At 39.4% G+C, this 17,998-nt stretch overlaps 1 protein-coding gene across 1 annotated transcript in view; it reads right to left on the bottom strand.

The window, feature by feature from the left end:
- The window catches only part of sipa1l3 (signal-induced proliferation-associated 1 like 3), a 101,606-nt gene that overhangs the window by 41,884 nt on the left and 41,724 nt on the right, over positions 1 to 17,998 (bottom strand). The window contains exons 2-3 of the mRNA XM_047391701.1: positions 12,814 to 12,898; positions 922 to 1,610 (exon numbers count right to left, since the gene is read on the bottom strand). Coding sequence (XP_047247657.1) covers positions 922 to 1,395 — 474 coding nt within the window. The 5' untranslated portion in view covers positions 1,396 to 1,610; positions 12,814 to 12,898. The remainder of the gene's footprint in view (positions 1 to 921; positions 1,611 to 12,813; positions 12,899 to 17,998) is intronic.

The following is a 17,998-nucleotide window of genomic DNA, read 5'->3' as shown; positions in this document are numbered from 1 at the left end:
AACCTGTCCTTCCAGTACAGCTCAGCAGAACCACGGGCTGACTGCCTCCATGCCACGTCGCAGCATAGATGCAGTAATTCAAACAAGAGGAGCCCCAACCAATGAGTGCATAGAAATGAATATACTTTTAAGAAGCCTGACATTTCTGTTTAAATTTTTTATTGATTTTATGTAATATTCTAATTTACCGGATACTTAATTTTGGGTTTTTCATTATCTGTAAGTTATAACCATCAAAATTTCAAGAAATAAGTGGCTGAAATATTTTCCTCCATGTCTAATGAATCTTTCACTTTCTGACATAAATGACAAAAAGTATTTAGCTTTTTCTAGATTCTCTAATTTTTGAGGTGTACTTGTATATTTTAATATATATAAAAAAAAAACAATGGATGAAGAAGTGAATAAATATCTGTACAATTTGAAGGTCTACCTAAAGGTAATTTAAGACTTGGTATGGGAAATCAGGGCATCTTTTTAAGACTTTTAGTATTTCTACAGATTGAGGGTTTCTAATAATATATCCATCTGTAAAATAATGTTTTCTTTAATACTATACCAGCTCATCTGACAACCATTGTCCTCTTCTACATCAGCACAATTGTGAATATTTCTCTAAAAACAAAACAGAAAATATAGCAGACTAAGCTCATTAGAGATAAGCTAATATTTTCAAGTTCTATTATTTGGAGAAACACTTTCTAAGCCTATAAATGCTGTAAATACAGCTGGCAAAGCAAAGCATGGCTTTTTGCAGGCCAAACCAAACAGATTTCCATCTGTGGACCTCATTAGCAAGAGGTTTGTGTTGAAAAACTGGACTGTAGCCACGAGGAAACAACACATCCTATTCTTCTCAATTCCGATGAAATGCACTGCAGGAACGTAAAAAAAGAAATCTGAGAAAGATTTGAGGCTCACCTCATTTTCATCCTGTTCACTGAGCGTCACTTCACTGCTGGAGCGCTGTCTCAATGGTGGGAAGACTCTTAGATTGAAAGACGAACCTCTTTCACCGCTGAACCCTCCGCTTCTGATCTCCATCTCCTTCGACCATCTACGGGGCAGCCTTGCGACCCCTCCTCGCACCAGCCTGACGTCAGGTGACAAAACCGACATTGTGATGGAGCAGTCATCGTAGTGATTGCTACCGTTTTGCCCGTTTTCAAGCAGTGACTCCCGGGACTGTGCACGACGAGGAGGCCATTCGGCGATCCGTGCACGAACACCCATTTTGGGCACAGAAATGCGAGGTTGGACTGTCAGTTCTGTGGGGCCAGGGGCTGGGTGGCCATTAGGGGTGTGACAAAGTGGGGTGTTTTGGGGTAACCCTCCGCCTCCATCCAGAAGGTCTGATGAGTTGCAGGTTACCCCTTTGTCTCTGTAGGTGTTCATGGCGCCCCGGGAGAGCTCAGGGCCGGTGGGCAGGCATCTGGTATCCCATCTCAGGAGGGGTGCTAGGCAGGGGGCCCACACACACTCTGCTAATGGTGTTGTGGCCTCTAGCTCCCAGAAGCATTGCTTTTAATAGGGAGATGGGGAAAGTTTTCAGAGGTTCATAGTGGGACTAGTCTGGATCCTAGTCTTCCTTTTGGATTATTTCCAGTTTCCTGAAAGAAAAGGAAAAACCAAAAGAAAGCAATTAATTCCAGCACATATATGACAGAAAATCAGCATGGAAAAATTATTAAACAAATTAAATCTGAAATACAGGATAAAAGAACTTGCATGACCCAAATTTTATCCACAGAACCAAAGAGAGCCTGAGCTTTGGATTTCGGAGGGCGACTCACTCAGCTGTAAAATACTGCAAGATTGATAAGCCACAGAAAAAATAAGGTGAGGGGATATGACAGAATTCCTCCTATGGAGGCTAATCTTCAAGAGGCTGACAAGGAATATTATTATCACTCAATCCGGCGCCTATGCCTGCACACAGAACCACTTTGCTGCAGATTAAAACCTCTCAAATGCCTAAACTAATATGAATTCAGAAACTTTTACAACCCTAAACAAAGAGCATACAAAAAAATCTAAAAGGAAAAATTTCAACAAGATTTCATGCTTTATACAGTAAAAAAATAATTCAAAGAATGCAATTCTTAAAAAATATTCCTTGAACATTCCCACATGTAATGTAACCACAAACAATCTATTTTTTGGCACTTTTTAAGCCTTGCTGCAGATTCTCTGTTGAAACTGGGTTCTCTAACACATGAACATGCCTCGATCTCAACCGTCAATGTAGTTCTGGCTGTATTTCTAGGGTTTGAGCCCTACTCAGAAATGACCCTATGTCTCGGTCTCGAGTGTTTTGCAGTCTCTAACAAGTTTCCTTCCTTCCTTCCTTGTTTCCTTCCTTACTTCCATCTCTAATCTGTGTCTGCTAAATATGTTTTCCCACAGCATAATTCTGCCACCACCATGTTTCATTGTGTGGTTGCTGTGTTCAGGTTGATGTGCAAAGTGCAGACTCGGCATTTTGCATGTTGAGGAAAAAACTAAATTTTGGTCTCATCAGAGGACCTTCTTTGACAAGTTTGCTGTGTCTGCTGTCCAGTTTGTGGCAAACTTTAGACAGCCCTCCTAATGGCTTTCTTCTCTGCCAGACTTCTATAGGGGTCACATCTTTGGAGTGCAAACATAAAAGCTGTCTTGTCAACAGAGTCTCCCACCTGAGCTTTGGATCTCCTTCAGAGTGATCATGGGGCTATCAGTTGCTGGGAGTATCAAATTAAAGAAGCTAAATACAAATGCCCAACACACTTTTCAGATTTTTATTTGTAACCATGTCTTCCCAGTTATGCACTAGTTTGGGGTGGTCTGAAACATAAAATCAAAATAAAATGCACCAAAGGTTCTGGTTTTAGTGAGAAAAAAATATGAAAATGTTCAAGAGGTGTGAATACATTTGCAAGCTACTGTATGTGTTAAAGGCAATGTTTGACCAAATGTGTTGTCATATGAAGCCTCTTTCTATAGAGCTGATGATGATAGACAATCACATCTTTGTAAAATTAACAATGAGGAATAAATACCAGAAGACAGAAAAGGGCAGCAGTGGCACAGCATCAGCCGGAGGGGTGTGGTTGGGTAAAGCCATAAATAGAGCGGGAAAAAGTCAGGATAGAGCACAACACATTGCTCAGTGAACCACATCCATGTGCTTCGATAGGACAGTCACACAGCATCACATCTTAACAATCCAATGGCCTTTCAAGGTCAGCAGCTCATTCATAAGCATGTTGTGTCTCCAGTTGTGTTTTAGATGCCGAGGCACAGGTTATTATTAAATTATGTTACTGGTGTTACTCTGATTTTTTTATATTTAAAATTATTTAATTGTTAAAAGTTGGGGACTTTTTTTCTTGACGTGATTCTGATCTTACTGGTGATGCAGCAAGAAAGGAGAGCTTGATGACATGTTGGTCTGTGCACAAAAGAGAAGAAATCGATGCTAGGAGAACTTGTTGCAAGGGTGTTGTTCTCATTATAAAAGGCTAGTTTTTAATGATATTTATATGAAACACTTCATCTGTTTTACAGTCATTGTCTTTGCAGAGATACAACAAACATAGGGAGGCCAAACTTTCCAGCAAATCAGCTTTTGTTGTGAAAGTTTGAATTGTATTAGCTGTAGCTTAAACACTGGCACTCTTGCCTGAAAAGTGAGATAATTAACGCAATGCATAAAAATAATTTATTGAGATTTACCAATCAATCAACCAGAGATCAGAATTTTCCTGGATTAGCTCTAAGCTGCGATCGCCAGGTCTAATTCTAAAATAACAAAAAATGTTTTCATATGTATTAAAATGCATTAAAAGTAAGAACTTATAGTCTATAAATGCACTAAGCAAGAGCATTTAATTTGATACGATTATTTCAGTGAAATAAAAATCAAATCTCTGTGTGATTCAACATGCTTTTTGTTACTGTCCTTACAAAATCCAAACAGGAGAAAACAGAACCGGCATCCCAAAGAAAACAAGACAACGATATTGGTCCGGGAAAAACCTGATTGGTACATTTCTTATACTTCTTTAACCCCCCCTCATTGCAAACTACTTGTATTCCTTCCAGCTGCCCTTGCTTCATGTTTGTAGTAGAAAGCTGAGACAATATTTTCAGTTTGTTTGTAGGAAATATCCTATCCAGGATTGATGCTGAAAAACTAGTCCATGCATTTGTTACTTCAAGGCTGGTGGTTCCTAGAGTCTCTAGAAGTAGAATGGGAGGCAGATCCTTTAGTTATCAGGCTCCTCTCCTGTGGAACCAGCTCCCAGTTTTAGTCCGTGAGGCAGACACCCTGTCTACTTTTAAGGCTAGGCTTAAAACTTTCCTTTTTGATAAAGTTTATAGTTAGAGTGGCTTAGTTTATGCTGAACTATCTCTGTAGTTATGCTGCTATAGGCTTAGGCTGCTGGAGGACATAATAACCAGTTTATCTGTTCTTTCTTTCTAGGTGAAACGACTAAAGGAGCTACATCCATTAACATTTGCTTTTCCTTCCCATAGAAAGGACTCCTGGATCAGTGCTTCTTTGTTCTTTTTGTGTCTCTGCTCTGTTCTCTCAAACCCCCAGTCGGTTGTGGCAGATGGCCGCTCACACTGAGCCTGGTTCTGCTGGAGGTTTCTTCCTGTTAAAAGGGAGTTTTTCCTCTCCACTGTCTCTACATGCTCATCCGGGAGGAGGGAATGCTGCAAGTCTCTGACTTGATGCAATCTGCTGGGTTTCCTTAGATAGAAAAAACTTTTTATCCAATTTGAATAAATAACTAACTCTGACTGCTCTGTTCAATGGTTAGTTATTAATTGGAATGCATGTGCCTGACTTGAAATCTATATGATTCGATTGAATTGACTTAGCCCATTTTAAAGTTACCCACCTTTCACACAATGCAACAGGAAACAACACTCTCCAATTATTTTTACCTCTGCCTTCCTCCCTCCCTGTTGGATGGAGTAAGGAGGAGTCAGGTTTAGCCTAAACCGGCTCAGTTATGGTTGAGGTGCTACCTCTGCTACCATTTCTGCTACCTGTATGACCCCTTCTCTTTTCCAATGGTCATAATCAGTCTGACAGAGAGAGGTATCCAAATCCTTGAAGTTTTTAGTATAACAATGACCACCAGTGGGCTCTACATGGACACACTTTATCAGTTTATTATTTTACTTGGTACCCCTACACATAGCCCATTCTAATATCTCTAACACTCAGTAGTTTAATCTAACCTCCCCAACAACCCTATACCATTCCAAACCCCTTGTGAAGTGCCTTGAGACGACATGTGTTGTGAATTGGCGCCATATAAATAAAACTGAATTGAATTTAAGTTTGTCCTGACTGAACCCTCATAAAAATAAAAATAAAACAGCGTTTTAAGGGGAAGGATTCAAAGATGAAACATGAAAACAGTGCTCATAAGAATCTCTGAGGTTTGGTTATTTCAAATGAGGGCTTCATTTAAATGTTAAAATGTAAAATGTGCTTAATTTTTCCATCTGTGCAGCACTCCATTTTCGGATTAAAGCTCTTATCTCAATAAGTCTGTCCTGAAATTGCAGAAGTTGCTGAAATATCTAAGTGAGTTTGCCCAATAAGAACACCATCTGCAGATACTGTAGAGTTTTTATCATGTGCTGTTAGTTTACAACACTTGCTATACAATCCACCCCATTCTGATTACAATAAAATACTTGTATTTTGCATCTATTTCCAATAAAATCCCAGTGTACCTGAATGGATAACATTACATTCTTGAACCACAACTATTTTCTTTCTCTCCAACCACAAACTGCTCACTTTAAAGCAGGTTTTACATCAGACATGCGCTAACATTCAAATGGTCAAAGAAACATACTTTAAACACCATTTGGCTCGATCTATAAGGTTTAAATCCACTTAATTAAATTAAGATTTATTTCTATTCTACATTTTGAACAAAAAAAACAACAATAAAACAATCCATGCAAAAACAACTATAAAATATTTACCACAACTCTTAAAAGCTAACTTCTGAAAGAGCAAATTAGAAACAATTCTTTATGGGTTTGCATTTCTTTAGCTGCCTTGGTTTGTGTGAATTCTTTAGAAATGCATTGTTGAATCCAGCTCAACGAGGTGTGTGTGTATGTGTGTGTATTTTACAAAATACTACATGTCTGAATCTATTTTAGGGCTGCATTACTCATTCGATGATGCCGAAAAACATAAAAACAGCAATGATCTCATTTACAGCTAACAGAATCTCACTTTAACCAAGAAGCCACACCAATGTGTCAGGTCTTTGTTTATAATGAAGGGAAAGCATTTCCGAGCCAAAGGCTCCTGCTCTGATCATGCTTTCTGACAGAGTCTGTCCTCATTCAAAAGGCCATCCTGTGATCCACTACGAGACCCGATCCCAGATTATCCTCCCCAGCTGCAGAGTTTGAAGAATAGCTTCATTATGTGGCTGATGAGAGAGAGCAGTCTGTTTTATCAGTCAGAAACACACCTACGTTAACACTGACACCAAAACCGTGCCAATGCCTGAAACGTTACATAAAAAGATGTTTTAATTTGCATTATTATGCAAAACTTTGACTGAAAAAAGATCCAGAGAACAAAGATAAAGGAAAAATCATCCTCCACTGCTGTTAGAGTTATGCAGGCGCATTAAGGTTTGGCCCAGAGTTCAGAGCATAAAGAGAAGACATTTAATGCCTTTTAATTGCTCACATACAGTGATTAGTTAGCAGGGGTGCCACATCTTCATGCTATGGCTCTACCATTCACACAATGGCCTTTCTCTGCAGTGTGGTTCTGACTTGCCCAGCATGCGGCAGGCTTGGCACATGCACCGCAAACATGCACCATGGCTGGTAATTACGCTGGTTAGATGCTAGTAATGACAGAGCAAGCAGAGAGGGACAGCTTGCAAAGGAATGAACAAAATCACATGAAGGAGGTGCTGCTGCTGCTCAGTCACAGCAACGCAGAAGTCCTCAGAACAGTAAAACAACAAATAAAAGCCACTGGATCAGAGATGACGAGGGATCAACCTGCCACATGTTGCAGCAGGACATCCCGACAATCAGAAGTCACATAATGCAGGGTTGTGACAGTGAAGATTGAGAGGCTTCTGAGAATCAACAACAAGCTTTCATATGATATAAAATAACCAAATCATGACAAAAACAAACCATTCAGATTGAACGTATCAGCAACAACCAAAGCATGTGACCCTGTAGAGCAAAAACATGTGATGAAGATTAAGGGCTGTTCCGAAGAGCATATGGTGGCACATATGACTGGCAGACGGCAGACAGGAGCAGAGCAGAGCCTCACACATCATACAACACATTACCGCCCTGGCAGCCTGTCTGAGGGCAACACATCTACCAGGACTCCCAGGACAGACCACACAGGTGTGACGGTTCCCAGTCATCAACTATTTTGAATAAAAAGTAACAATTACAAGTCAGAGATGAGTATCAATTTATGGTTTAAACAGCTGATGAAAATGTCAAGAAAATTTGAAAACTTGGGAATTAAACTCAATATAAAACCCAAGATCTCAGATGAAAGGACGAGAATGTGGTCTAAAACTCAAGCATTTCTATTGTGTAACAGTATAAAAAGCTTTTACAGTGGTTTCTGATTATCAAACGTCCATGTACACAATCTAAATAACAAACGCAAAACACCACACCAGATTAAGAAAAAACAATCTGTGTTTTCTCATATGAAACGTCAAGAAATCATTAAAACAAATTTCCCAATGAATGCCTTCTGCCAAATACAGTATAAACAATTCAGAGAAGTTCCTGCATGAAGATATATGCAACTCAAGCAAACCATTCAACATTTCAGCATTAAAAAGAATTTAAATCTCCAAATTACTGAGATCTTTGCACATATATAGTGATGAGAACCCTCTATTGATGAGTTCTAGGTAAAGTGAACCATCTTCACTGCACAGTAATTCTTGGCCCATAAACCCAAAACCTGAGAACCAGGTTCTGAGTTTTTCAGGGTAAAAGTGAGAAAGCAGCATCACTTTGGGCTGAGGTATAAAAAAAGCAGTTCTTTAGATGGCGCTTACCAGTATCAGCTGTCACAGAACTACAGTACTGACACTAAGAGAACATACTAGATAGCATTTTAGATACCATGGCAACCCTATTTGAAAGCATAGCCACTTTCTACTAGAGATAAGAAAACTTTATCAAATTGCAGTGCAAACATTTTTTCATTGTATTATGTAGAACAAAAACAATTAAGTAGGCAATTCAGCACTAAACTGGGAGAAAAAAAAAACGTGCTGCTTTCAGGTATAATAATGTACCAAGATAACATTTAGTAAATACATTTGTAAAAGGTATGTAATTTAGAACTAGTCGTGCAATTAATTAGAAAACAGATATTTTTACAGTGTAAACAAGAATATGCTCGATGCAGAACTTTCTGCATTCTAACCAAGGATCTGGTCCGTGGGAATATACTTTGCTTCATATTTTTGTTGGTGATCAACTAGTCAGCAGGGTAGGTTGTTCCGGGTTCTGACTACTTTCTGCTATAATTACCAACTTCTGGGATCTTTATTTGTTAACCTTTACTCATTTTATTATAGGCGACATTAGCTGCTAATTCCTTTAATACTGAACAGCGGGTTAGAGTGAGGTGCGCTGGTCGTTTAGCTGCTTTACCATTTGGTACCTGATGGAGCTGCCTGTTGATGGAGGTTTCCCCCGCATGAATTCACATCCACAGCAGGGCAGAGTCACTGATTGGGTCAGAGTTGGTGAGGAAGAACAACTCTAAGGTAAACTCAAGCTGAACTAACATCGGTAAGTGGCAAAAATTTAACCAGATAATGTTAACTTATGCCGTCAGCCATGTTGACTCCTGACCTTTTAAAACCTATCTCAAATACCACAGCAACGGTCTTTCAGACCTTCCTCCAAGGTTGTACTCGGCTTGGTTTCCCCTGATCTGTAGGTGAAGGCTGCTAATTGGCATCCTTTGGCTTTTCCTGTTCATCTGCCTCAAAGCAAAAAACCTCTTCCAATAAGGGTCACAGAGACTCTCTATGTTTACCAGAGGTACATGTTAACATCCAGCAGCAATTTAGGGTTTTTATTCTCAACTATGATTGTTGAGGTATGGCTCTGCAGGAAGTGGAATCCAGATGTCAAGAATGCTTCGTTTAGAATAATACTTTCCCTTAATAAACACGACACTCATACAAGAGATGTCGCTTCAAAGAAAATCTGCCTTTATTTAACAATGAATAGAGAGAAGATGCCTTTATTACATACAACTCCAACAGCAAAATCCTACCATGGAGTGTTACTTTTATGGTATTTGGTAAATCTATGTAAAACTTTGGCAATAAACCTTGCTCCTTTGTTGTAACTCAACCATACACATCCCAAATAAAACTGATAATGCTGTCAGACCTTAACATGCCGCTCTTCCAGTTTGGGGAGCTCCGCTCGCATCAAGCACTGAAAAATACTGTTTGTGAGGACGGAAACAGCCGTCATAAACCAGATGTCATTTACATTAAATGTCAACTGTACCTGACACAATCGGAAAAACTGCACAGACTAAAATGTATTCAGATGACATGTTGGGGTGTGGGTGATTTTGACCTTTACCATTCTGTGCTTTTGCAGTTTTCACCGTTTTGTAAGTTTTCCAGATATAAAATAAAGCCGTCTGTGGCAGGACTTTTTATACCAACCAGGCATTGATCCATAACTTCCTTATATCCACTCAGCACACTAAACAAATCTAGCTTCATAATCTTTATAAATAATACTGACAAGCAGGTGCCTTTGAGCTTAAATTTGTCATATTTCGTAGGAGCAACTTGACCAAATGAAGACCAGAACATAAACAAATGTAAATGTGGGTTAAAGTCAAAATTAATGTGATGTTTTCACTTTGGTTACAAATTCACTGGAACAGTAAAGTTGTAACCAGCAGAAAAAAGAAAAAGACCTTTGACTGCATTTTCTAATAAATGTATGTCTAGAGTGCTGAGCGTTTACAGAAAAGCATGTTTTAGATTTGCCTTCAAGCCTATAGGTGGGTTTAAACGAAAGAGAATTAACATCACTTTCATCACGAGTAACTGTCAATGATGGTGTTAAAAACAAAGATATCACTGATGAAGTGCTAAAAGGTCAGAGCTCTTTTAAGTGAAACTTTCAAACCACAAAAATGTGTGTTCAGTTCATTGTTCCCTACAGCTCATGGAGACGTTTCAGAACAACCGTGGGCGTCTGCCTGTGTTCCCCTGACGTGACTGAAGGAGTAACTTCATTTACTTCCCCAATACTAGATTTAATATGCAAATTGATGTGCAGCGGTCAGGCATGCTAAATGAGAATTTACAGCTCTGTGTGTAACTTAACAAGAAACTACTGGAAAACCTTAACGCTGTATAAAGAAGTCCAAGTAATGACATGACTTAAGTATGTTACTCTTGCTTAATCATAGACTTCTACCCTACCAAAATTAATTTGAACTTTTGGCCTTTTTTAGAACTGAGAGAAAACCTAGGTACAAAACTCTCAGAGGACACACTAAAAACAATATTGACAAATGTGAACAACAGGCTGGAAGGAAGTACTTTGCTGAAGCCTCTGACTGTGCTCTATATTGGACCTAAAAGTCTGTTTGGGTTATCTGGAGGCGACATCTCTGCCTCTCAGACCGGTGAGTTACCGAGCGGCACTTCTCTCACAGACTCCTGCTTTGCTCAAAGTTCTTTTCTCAAGTCGTTCCCATGCCCACTGCCCCAGTCTCTGCTGATTTCCGTCTACATTGTTCGGCTAAAGTTGTGAGTGTCACTTCAAACCATCAGGTTGCCGTCCCATGACACCAAGACAGCTCACGAGGAGGAGGAGGAGGAAGACAGGATAGGGTGAACATGCATACAGTGTCAAACATTGACGTAAAAACTCTGATGATTTGGAGTCACCAAGTGAAATATGAACTGTAGCCCACTTTGGTTCTACTTGGTTATAAGGATTTAAAAAGGAAAAAGAAATGTATTACAATTTCTAAATATTTATTTGAGTGCTGTGAGAAGATCCCAGACAACTAAGCCTTCCTTTACTCAATTAAAGACACAACAAGCACAAAACAGAAGGCTGAAAGGAAAAAATAAAACAGTTTTGTGCTCCTCCAATATCACTGTATTTAGACTACGCTTGCAGCAACAGTCCAGGTGCAGCTCAAAATGTTTCCTCAAACCAAATGCTTTAAATTTGCTCATTGGTGAGATCCAGAACTGAGCAGAAATAGCTCTGTTGAGAAGAATAAACCATGTATATAAACCAGGCCTGCATAACACACCGCATCATCATCATTATCACAATATCACAAAGAATTGCTTGGACTTATTAGCTTATTAGGACAGTACCTTCCATTCACAATCTGAATGCCAGTAATACATCTGGTTATGCTCGCTGTTTAATGCAGTAGATGATTTAATACAAGGCCATTAAGACGTTCAGATAAAATCATTAAGAAATTAAGAAAGTACAACTAATTAGTTTCGTTGCCGCAAGCAACTTTTTCATTAAAACCATGTTGTTGAGATTGAAATAATTAATTCATTTTTTTCCCTCAATAGCTGGATACACTACCCACTATCTGGGACCTACAGCATGTTTTTAGATCATCTTTTTGTTCCATGATCTACACATTTACACTGAAAAGTCCAGATATTGAATGGGGGTTGAACAGAGTGGAGAGGATAATGACAGAGAGCCCAGCCCTGGAAAAAACCCCTAGGAGAAATCCCCAGCGGGTGAATAATGAGAGCAGTAAGCCACGCCTCTTTAAATCCGCAATCCCAACTACATGATCTGAATGCTCACATGGCCTGTAATCTCGACAGACCGCCTTTACAATGTGAAAGGACAAAGTGATCCGTAATCTAAGGTTCATGGTTGCATGCTTTGCAGCATAAGCTTCTTCAGAATAGCGAGGGGCAATGAAATAATTTTTCGATTTTCTCAATAGAAGATGGAAATATCTATGATAAAGGCAGGCATTAAAACTCGGAAAGACAGAAAATGCATGTGGCCCATCAGGCATTGTGTGGGGTCACCATTTTCTTTAAACGTTTTTACAAAATGGTGAAGAGGTTGTAATCCTTGAACTTGATTTGTCTTATTTTATGCTTGAAGTGAAAACTATCTGCACTCCTGTCCAGTATTGCAAAAAGGTTTTGAACATCAATTATTCGCTAGTTGAGAACGTTTCCCCCCTCATGCTCCAAACAGCTGGAAGAAAATTCCTATATCTTTATACTGGTAACAGGCAAAAACCAGATCATGATTAAAGCAGGGCGCGTCATGTACAGTATGTGTGTTCTGATTAAATAAAAAGCTTGTCTGAATGTGGCTCCCAGGATAGGAACTCTTGATGATGAAATCACAGCACATGTCAGCTGATCTTTTCATTATCTGTATCAAAATGCGTCTGAAAAGAGCTTTATCTAAAAAAAAAAAAAAAAACATTACAGCTTTGGAGAAAAATCCAGATCATCAAGTCTTAATTCATATCTTTTATTAAACTTGGTTTATAATCAAAAACTGAAAAAAATCTCAAAGATGAAACAATTATAACATTTTGAATAAAGCATAGAAAATTCTGTTGTTGATGGACAAAAAAAGCTTGAATAATGAAAGCCTAATATCACTGCTGCCAAGCCAATTATAATCTCCAATCAGAATTAACATATACCAGCCTGCTTAACAGAACGTTTGCTAACAAAAACATTCTAATGAGCAGTACACTCTTACCTTTTCTGCCTTCAGCTGTGCAGACAGAGCAAATGAGGTGAGGTTTGGTGTGACTGTGCAGGCAGAGGAAGCTCTGTACTTTAGTCTGTAGAGAGAAAAAAGTGAAATAAAAGTTTCAGAAAACTGAAGTCGACTTCTTGTATTGACAACAATGGACACGGAAGTCCAGGGCTGTTTTTGGAACACATAAAAAAAATCGTAAGCACACGTGAAATTTAATTGACAAGTAATTTACCTGAATGTTTTGGACTTGTTTGCTATATGAAGCATCTTTGCTGTGTTTTTTTTCATGTTATCTGTGTGGGGTAATAAAAACTGAAGGTGTGCATACTTGTTACAACGCAGCAGCTGTAGTCAGTTTATGCTAGGATGGCATCGACATGAGTACATCTATTGTTTTTGAGGATTCTGCACAAATAGGCCTGAGGCTTTCTATCTGCACCGTAAACAAGTCTCAATGGACACAACCAGTCTGTCTGGTACTCAAACAGAGGTATGAAGTCCTCGTTGTGTAGGTTCTGCAGATCAAAACTTTACCAGGAGCAACAATAATACAACAGCAGATTAATTCACTCTTATAATCTGCACGCAAAGACAGAAAAACAGAAACAAATATATGTGCCAGAAATTCAGTGTCTTTAGTGTCCTTCCCCAACTCTTCCTTGACCTGTCTAAAGCTGCCCTAGAAGAAGAGGCAACGCGAATTGATTATAGAAGTTGAGGGGCCTAAAAACAGAGAGGAGGGCATCTTCAAGAGAAGGTCTCCAGAGACACCAGAGAAGGGGGAGGGCAGGAGTAAGCAAACATAATGTCCTGAGGGAGACCATCATTACTGTCTGGCAAATACAGTTTTAATCAATACTGATCAATCAGGGTCCACTTATCCTGCCACACAAATGCATAATGACATATAAAAGGAGAGTGGAGGCAGAGAAGGGTCACTGACTGGGTGAGTGGCTGTTTTAACACAGTAGCGTGTTGCCTCTTAACAAAGCCAGCAGCTTCAGCATGAAGTAACAACCCTTCAAAGATTAAACTCCAACTGAAATCTTTTCCAACCATGACAGACACTATGTCACAGATCACATCTTCAACTTACAAATGTATTCATATCTCTTGTACTTTTATCATTTTGTCGCATCTCAGGCACAAACTTTATGGTATTTTATTGAGATGTTTTTGCGATAGGCCAACAAAAAGGAGCATATAATACATATTTTGAAGGACTTTTTAAAATAAAAATCTGAAAATTGTGGAGTTCATTTGCATTCGGCTCCCCTGGGTCAATACATTTTTGAACCACTTTTCACTATATTTACAGCTGCAAGTCTTCGCACTTCTAGAGACTTAAATTTTTACCATTTCTTCTTGAGAAAACAGCTCATCCTCAGTCAGATTGAACAGAGACTGTCTGTGAACATCATTTTTCAAGTCTCAAGTACAGATTCTAAATTCGATTTAGGTCTGGACTTTGACTAGGCCATTCCAACACATGCAAATGCTTTGATCTAAAATGTTTCCATTGTGGATCTGCCCTTCTGTTAAGAACTGTCGTGCTGGAAGGTAAACCTCCATCCCAGCCAAAAGTCTCTTGCAACCTTTAACAGTTTTTTCTCTCAGAATTTTGCTGTTTTGTTCGTCCAGCTTCTCATCAACTCTGATCCGCTTTGCTGTCTCTGCTACAGAAAACCATCCACACAGCATGAAGCTGCCACCACCATTGTGTCACTGTGGGGATGTTGTGTTCAGGGTGCTGTGCAGTGTTAGTTTTCCACACATACCGTTTTGCATGTGAATGAAAAAGTTCAAATTTGGTCACATCTGACCAGACCACATTCTTCCATGTCTTCTTTTTTCTACATAATTGGTGGCAGTAATTAGAACTTCTTACGGCTTTCTTTCAACAATGGATGTCTTAATGTCATTCTTCTAAAAAAGGCCAGATTTGTACAATCAACATCTAATAACAGTCCTGTCAACAGATTCTCCCATCGGAGCTGTGGATCTCTGCAGCTCCTCCAGTGTTATCATGGACCTTCTGGTCCGGTCTGACAGTTTAGGTGGACACCCGTGTCTTAGTAGGTTTGCATTTGTGCCATACTCATTTCCTTTTCAGATGATGGTCAACTTGCTGGACTTCCAGGAGTAGAACAGTGAATCAGAGAGCAGTTGTGATAAGAACGATGCTTTTGTGAAGAGGTGATGTAGCAGGATGTAACCAATCTGTGTGGGTGTTTGCCTTTCCAGCAAAAATAAAAATAAACAAGAGTGATCTGAGGTTTAAAACATTACAAAAGGATGCAGATGATAAACAAGTGGAGTAGCAATCCTAACTATTAAACCACATGGATGCCACAACTTTTGTCTCAACAAGTTTACACAAAGTTGAGTCAACACCTCATCACAAGATCAGTGGTTATTAAGAGGATCAGAGAGGCGTGTGTGTTAAATACACAGAAGCAGAATCCTGAACAAGCTTGAAGCTTATGCTCCTTTAACATCATAAGGGAACCTCTATAATGCAGCAGCAGAGATGACGTTCCAGCAGGCATCAACACTCTACTGTCTGGGAGTCAACTTGGGCGACTGCGACTGATTGCGTCTTGAGCATCTGCTTTATATTTAGTAGAGGAATCATTCTGTACGACGCTGAGCACTGCCAGACAGAGTAACTGTCAAACAGCCAGAACAGAGCTAGACTTACCCCCTCTGTGGATGTCTGAGGAAAAGGATGAACTCAGAATAAATAGCTTCAGAAATAAATAAGTTGATCTGTCAGAGGGTTTGCTAAGGAAACATGCAGATCTTGTCTCATTATAGTGGGATGTACAGCTTGCACAGACAAGATGAAACAAGACCCATGTTTGTTTACTCAAACATGGACCATGAACATTAATTAACAACAGGACTTGGGTCCATCATGGCAATGTGTCAGATTTAATCTGACAGGCTATTTTTACTCACAGTTCCTAGCAGGTTGATGGTTTAAAAAAGCAGAATAAATAAATAATAACCCACATGAACACATAAATAAAAATGACCGAAGCACATAGTAAATAAAATCATGACATCCACAACTCTGAAGTGCGACAGCAGACATGAAAGGAAAGCTGCAGCCACGTCTGCCCCTTTATCATCACTGGCATTTTGTTGTGGTTAAGATGGATTACCGTCAACTGAAGTGCACAAATCTTTTCCTGTCAGTCCTCCTCCACAGTGCAGCCTACTAACAACACTCTTACTGCAATAAAAAGATTACAACAATATCTTTGTGACTTCACATCAAAATGTGAATGAAAAATTCTAATTTTAAAATTCTAGTTCTGACAACGGCTGCAGAATATCAGGAAAACATGTCATTTAGACACTAATGCTATTGATGATTATAGGGACGGCACTGATTACGTTTAACCAACATTTTTCCGCGTGCTTTTGTCTCTTATTTCATCATAATATTGCCACCCCATTAGCATTTAGCATTAGTTGAGCTTTACCATTTCAGCAACTAAAACCAAACATCCAGTGTTTACATGGAGGGCAGGAGGCAGGTGTGTGCATGTTTTATAGATAAACTAATCATAAATAGTACATATATAATGAAAGCTGTTTTCGTAACCACATTCAAATATTGCCATTTGGGTAGAAATGAATGACAATCTCATTAATAAACAGCCAACTGATTAATTGTGCTATAACTTACAATTTAAAGTAAATGTGATGGCTAAAACGGTTTGACTTAATCCAACAGAGCAGATACTTCAGAGTGTGAAAAATGTATGTTTGTTTGCATATTTACATATTACACAGCAGCCTGCCATGGGTAATGAGTGCAAGTGTTGAAGAAAGCAACCCCATACAGAGCAGGGAGTGCTGCCTTATTCAAACTCCAACACTAGGAGGTGGAGACTGCCACACTTTCACCCCGTTCACACCTCAGATTTTCGCCATCCCCCGCGATCCCCACTGTTTTATACTGCATGCATCGGAAATGAAGAGTGGATGGTTTCATCCTTCCTCTGAGAGTTTCACAAAGGAATGATAAGTTGCTCTGTCACGATGCAAATGTCCCCGCTGTGAAGATCTTCATTACAATGAAGACAGACCTGAGCAGCAGCACGTGAGGGTAAAGTTAAAAAGAGTTAAATCAAATCACTGAGTAGCCTCTCACATTAAACAGTTCAGTCATAAAACCAAAGCACAAACAACTTGCTAAGCTTCCTCTGGCTGTTCATTACTCAATCTATTCACTTCCTTAGAAATGTATAATTAAATAATTTATTAACTTAAGCAATTTAAACAGAAATTTGCCAACTTAAATAGGAGAATTTCAGGACTGGCAGGTGACTTGAGGGCTTTTAAGCCTAGATTACTTTAAAATCTTCCAACACTATACAGTGCACTTAACAACAGGGTCGTTTGATACAAAAATTTTAAACTTGATGCTGATAATAAGAATCAGTACCTAAACACATCATCGCGACACTGAGGAAGTAGAAGAGTGGGAGATTTTCCATGCCGGACATGAACACAGCATTGCATGCACAAGAGCATAATGACTTCAGTAGCCGCTGGTACCGTCAACAAAGCCAGCATGTCTGATAGAAAGCGCTCAAAGGTATGGCTCCACTTTTCAAAATGTGATGCAGATTACGCTCGCTCCAACATTTGTGATGTAAAGCGTAAGACCACCGGTGGGAATACTTCTAATCTGAGGAAGCACTTGGTTAAGCACAAGATTTTTCTCAAGGCTGAAGAGTCCACAGTTTTCATCAGCCTCAGATCTACGGCTACAACTCCTGCATTCGGCACCGTTAGCACGCTGGGATCCGTTAGTGACTCGTCGTCTGCAGCCAGCAACATGGGAGAAGAAATGTTTGTAACAACTGAGGTGTTACAATACAAACAGCTGGATGTTGTTTTGATATATCCATTAAAGTTCATATATTGAGAAATAGTCAGTCAGTCATTTTCTACCGCTTATTCCATAGTGGGTCACGGGGGAGCTGGTGCCTATCTCCAGCAGTCTATGGGTGAGAAGCAGGGTACACCCTGGACAAGTCGCCAGTCCATTGCAGGGCAACACACAAACAACCATGCACACACTCATTCATACACCTAAGGGCAATTTAGAGTTACCAATTAACCTAACAGGCATGTCTTTGGACTGTGGGAGGAAGCCAGAGTA

The sequence above is a fragment of the Girardinichthys multiradiatus genome, chromosome 18, assembly GCF_021462225.1.
Source record: "Girardinichthys multiradiatus isolate DD_20200921_A chromosome 18, DD_fGirMul_XY1, whole genome shotgun sequence".
Taxonomy (NCBI): Eukaryota; Metazoa; Chordata; class Actinopteri; order Cyprinodontiformes; family Goodeidae; genus Girardinichthys; species Girardinichthys multiradiatus.
Note: the sequence above shows the minus strand (reverse complement) of the source record. Positions and strands in the feature narration are given on the sequence as shown.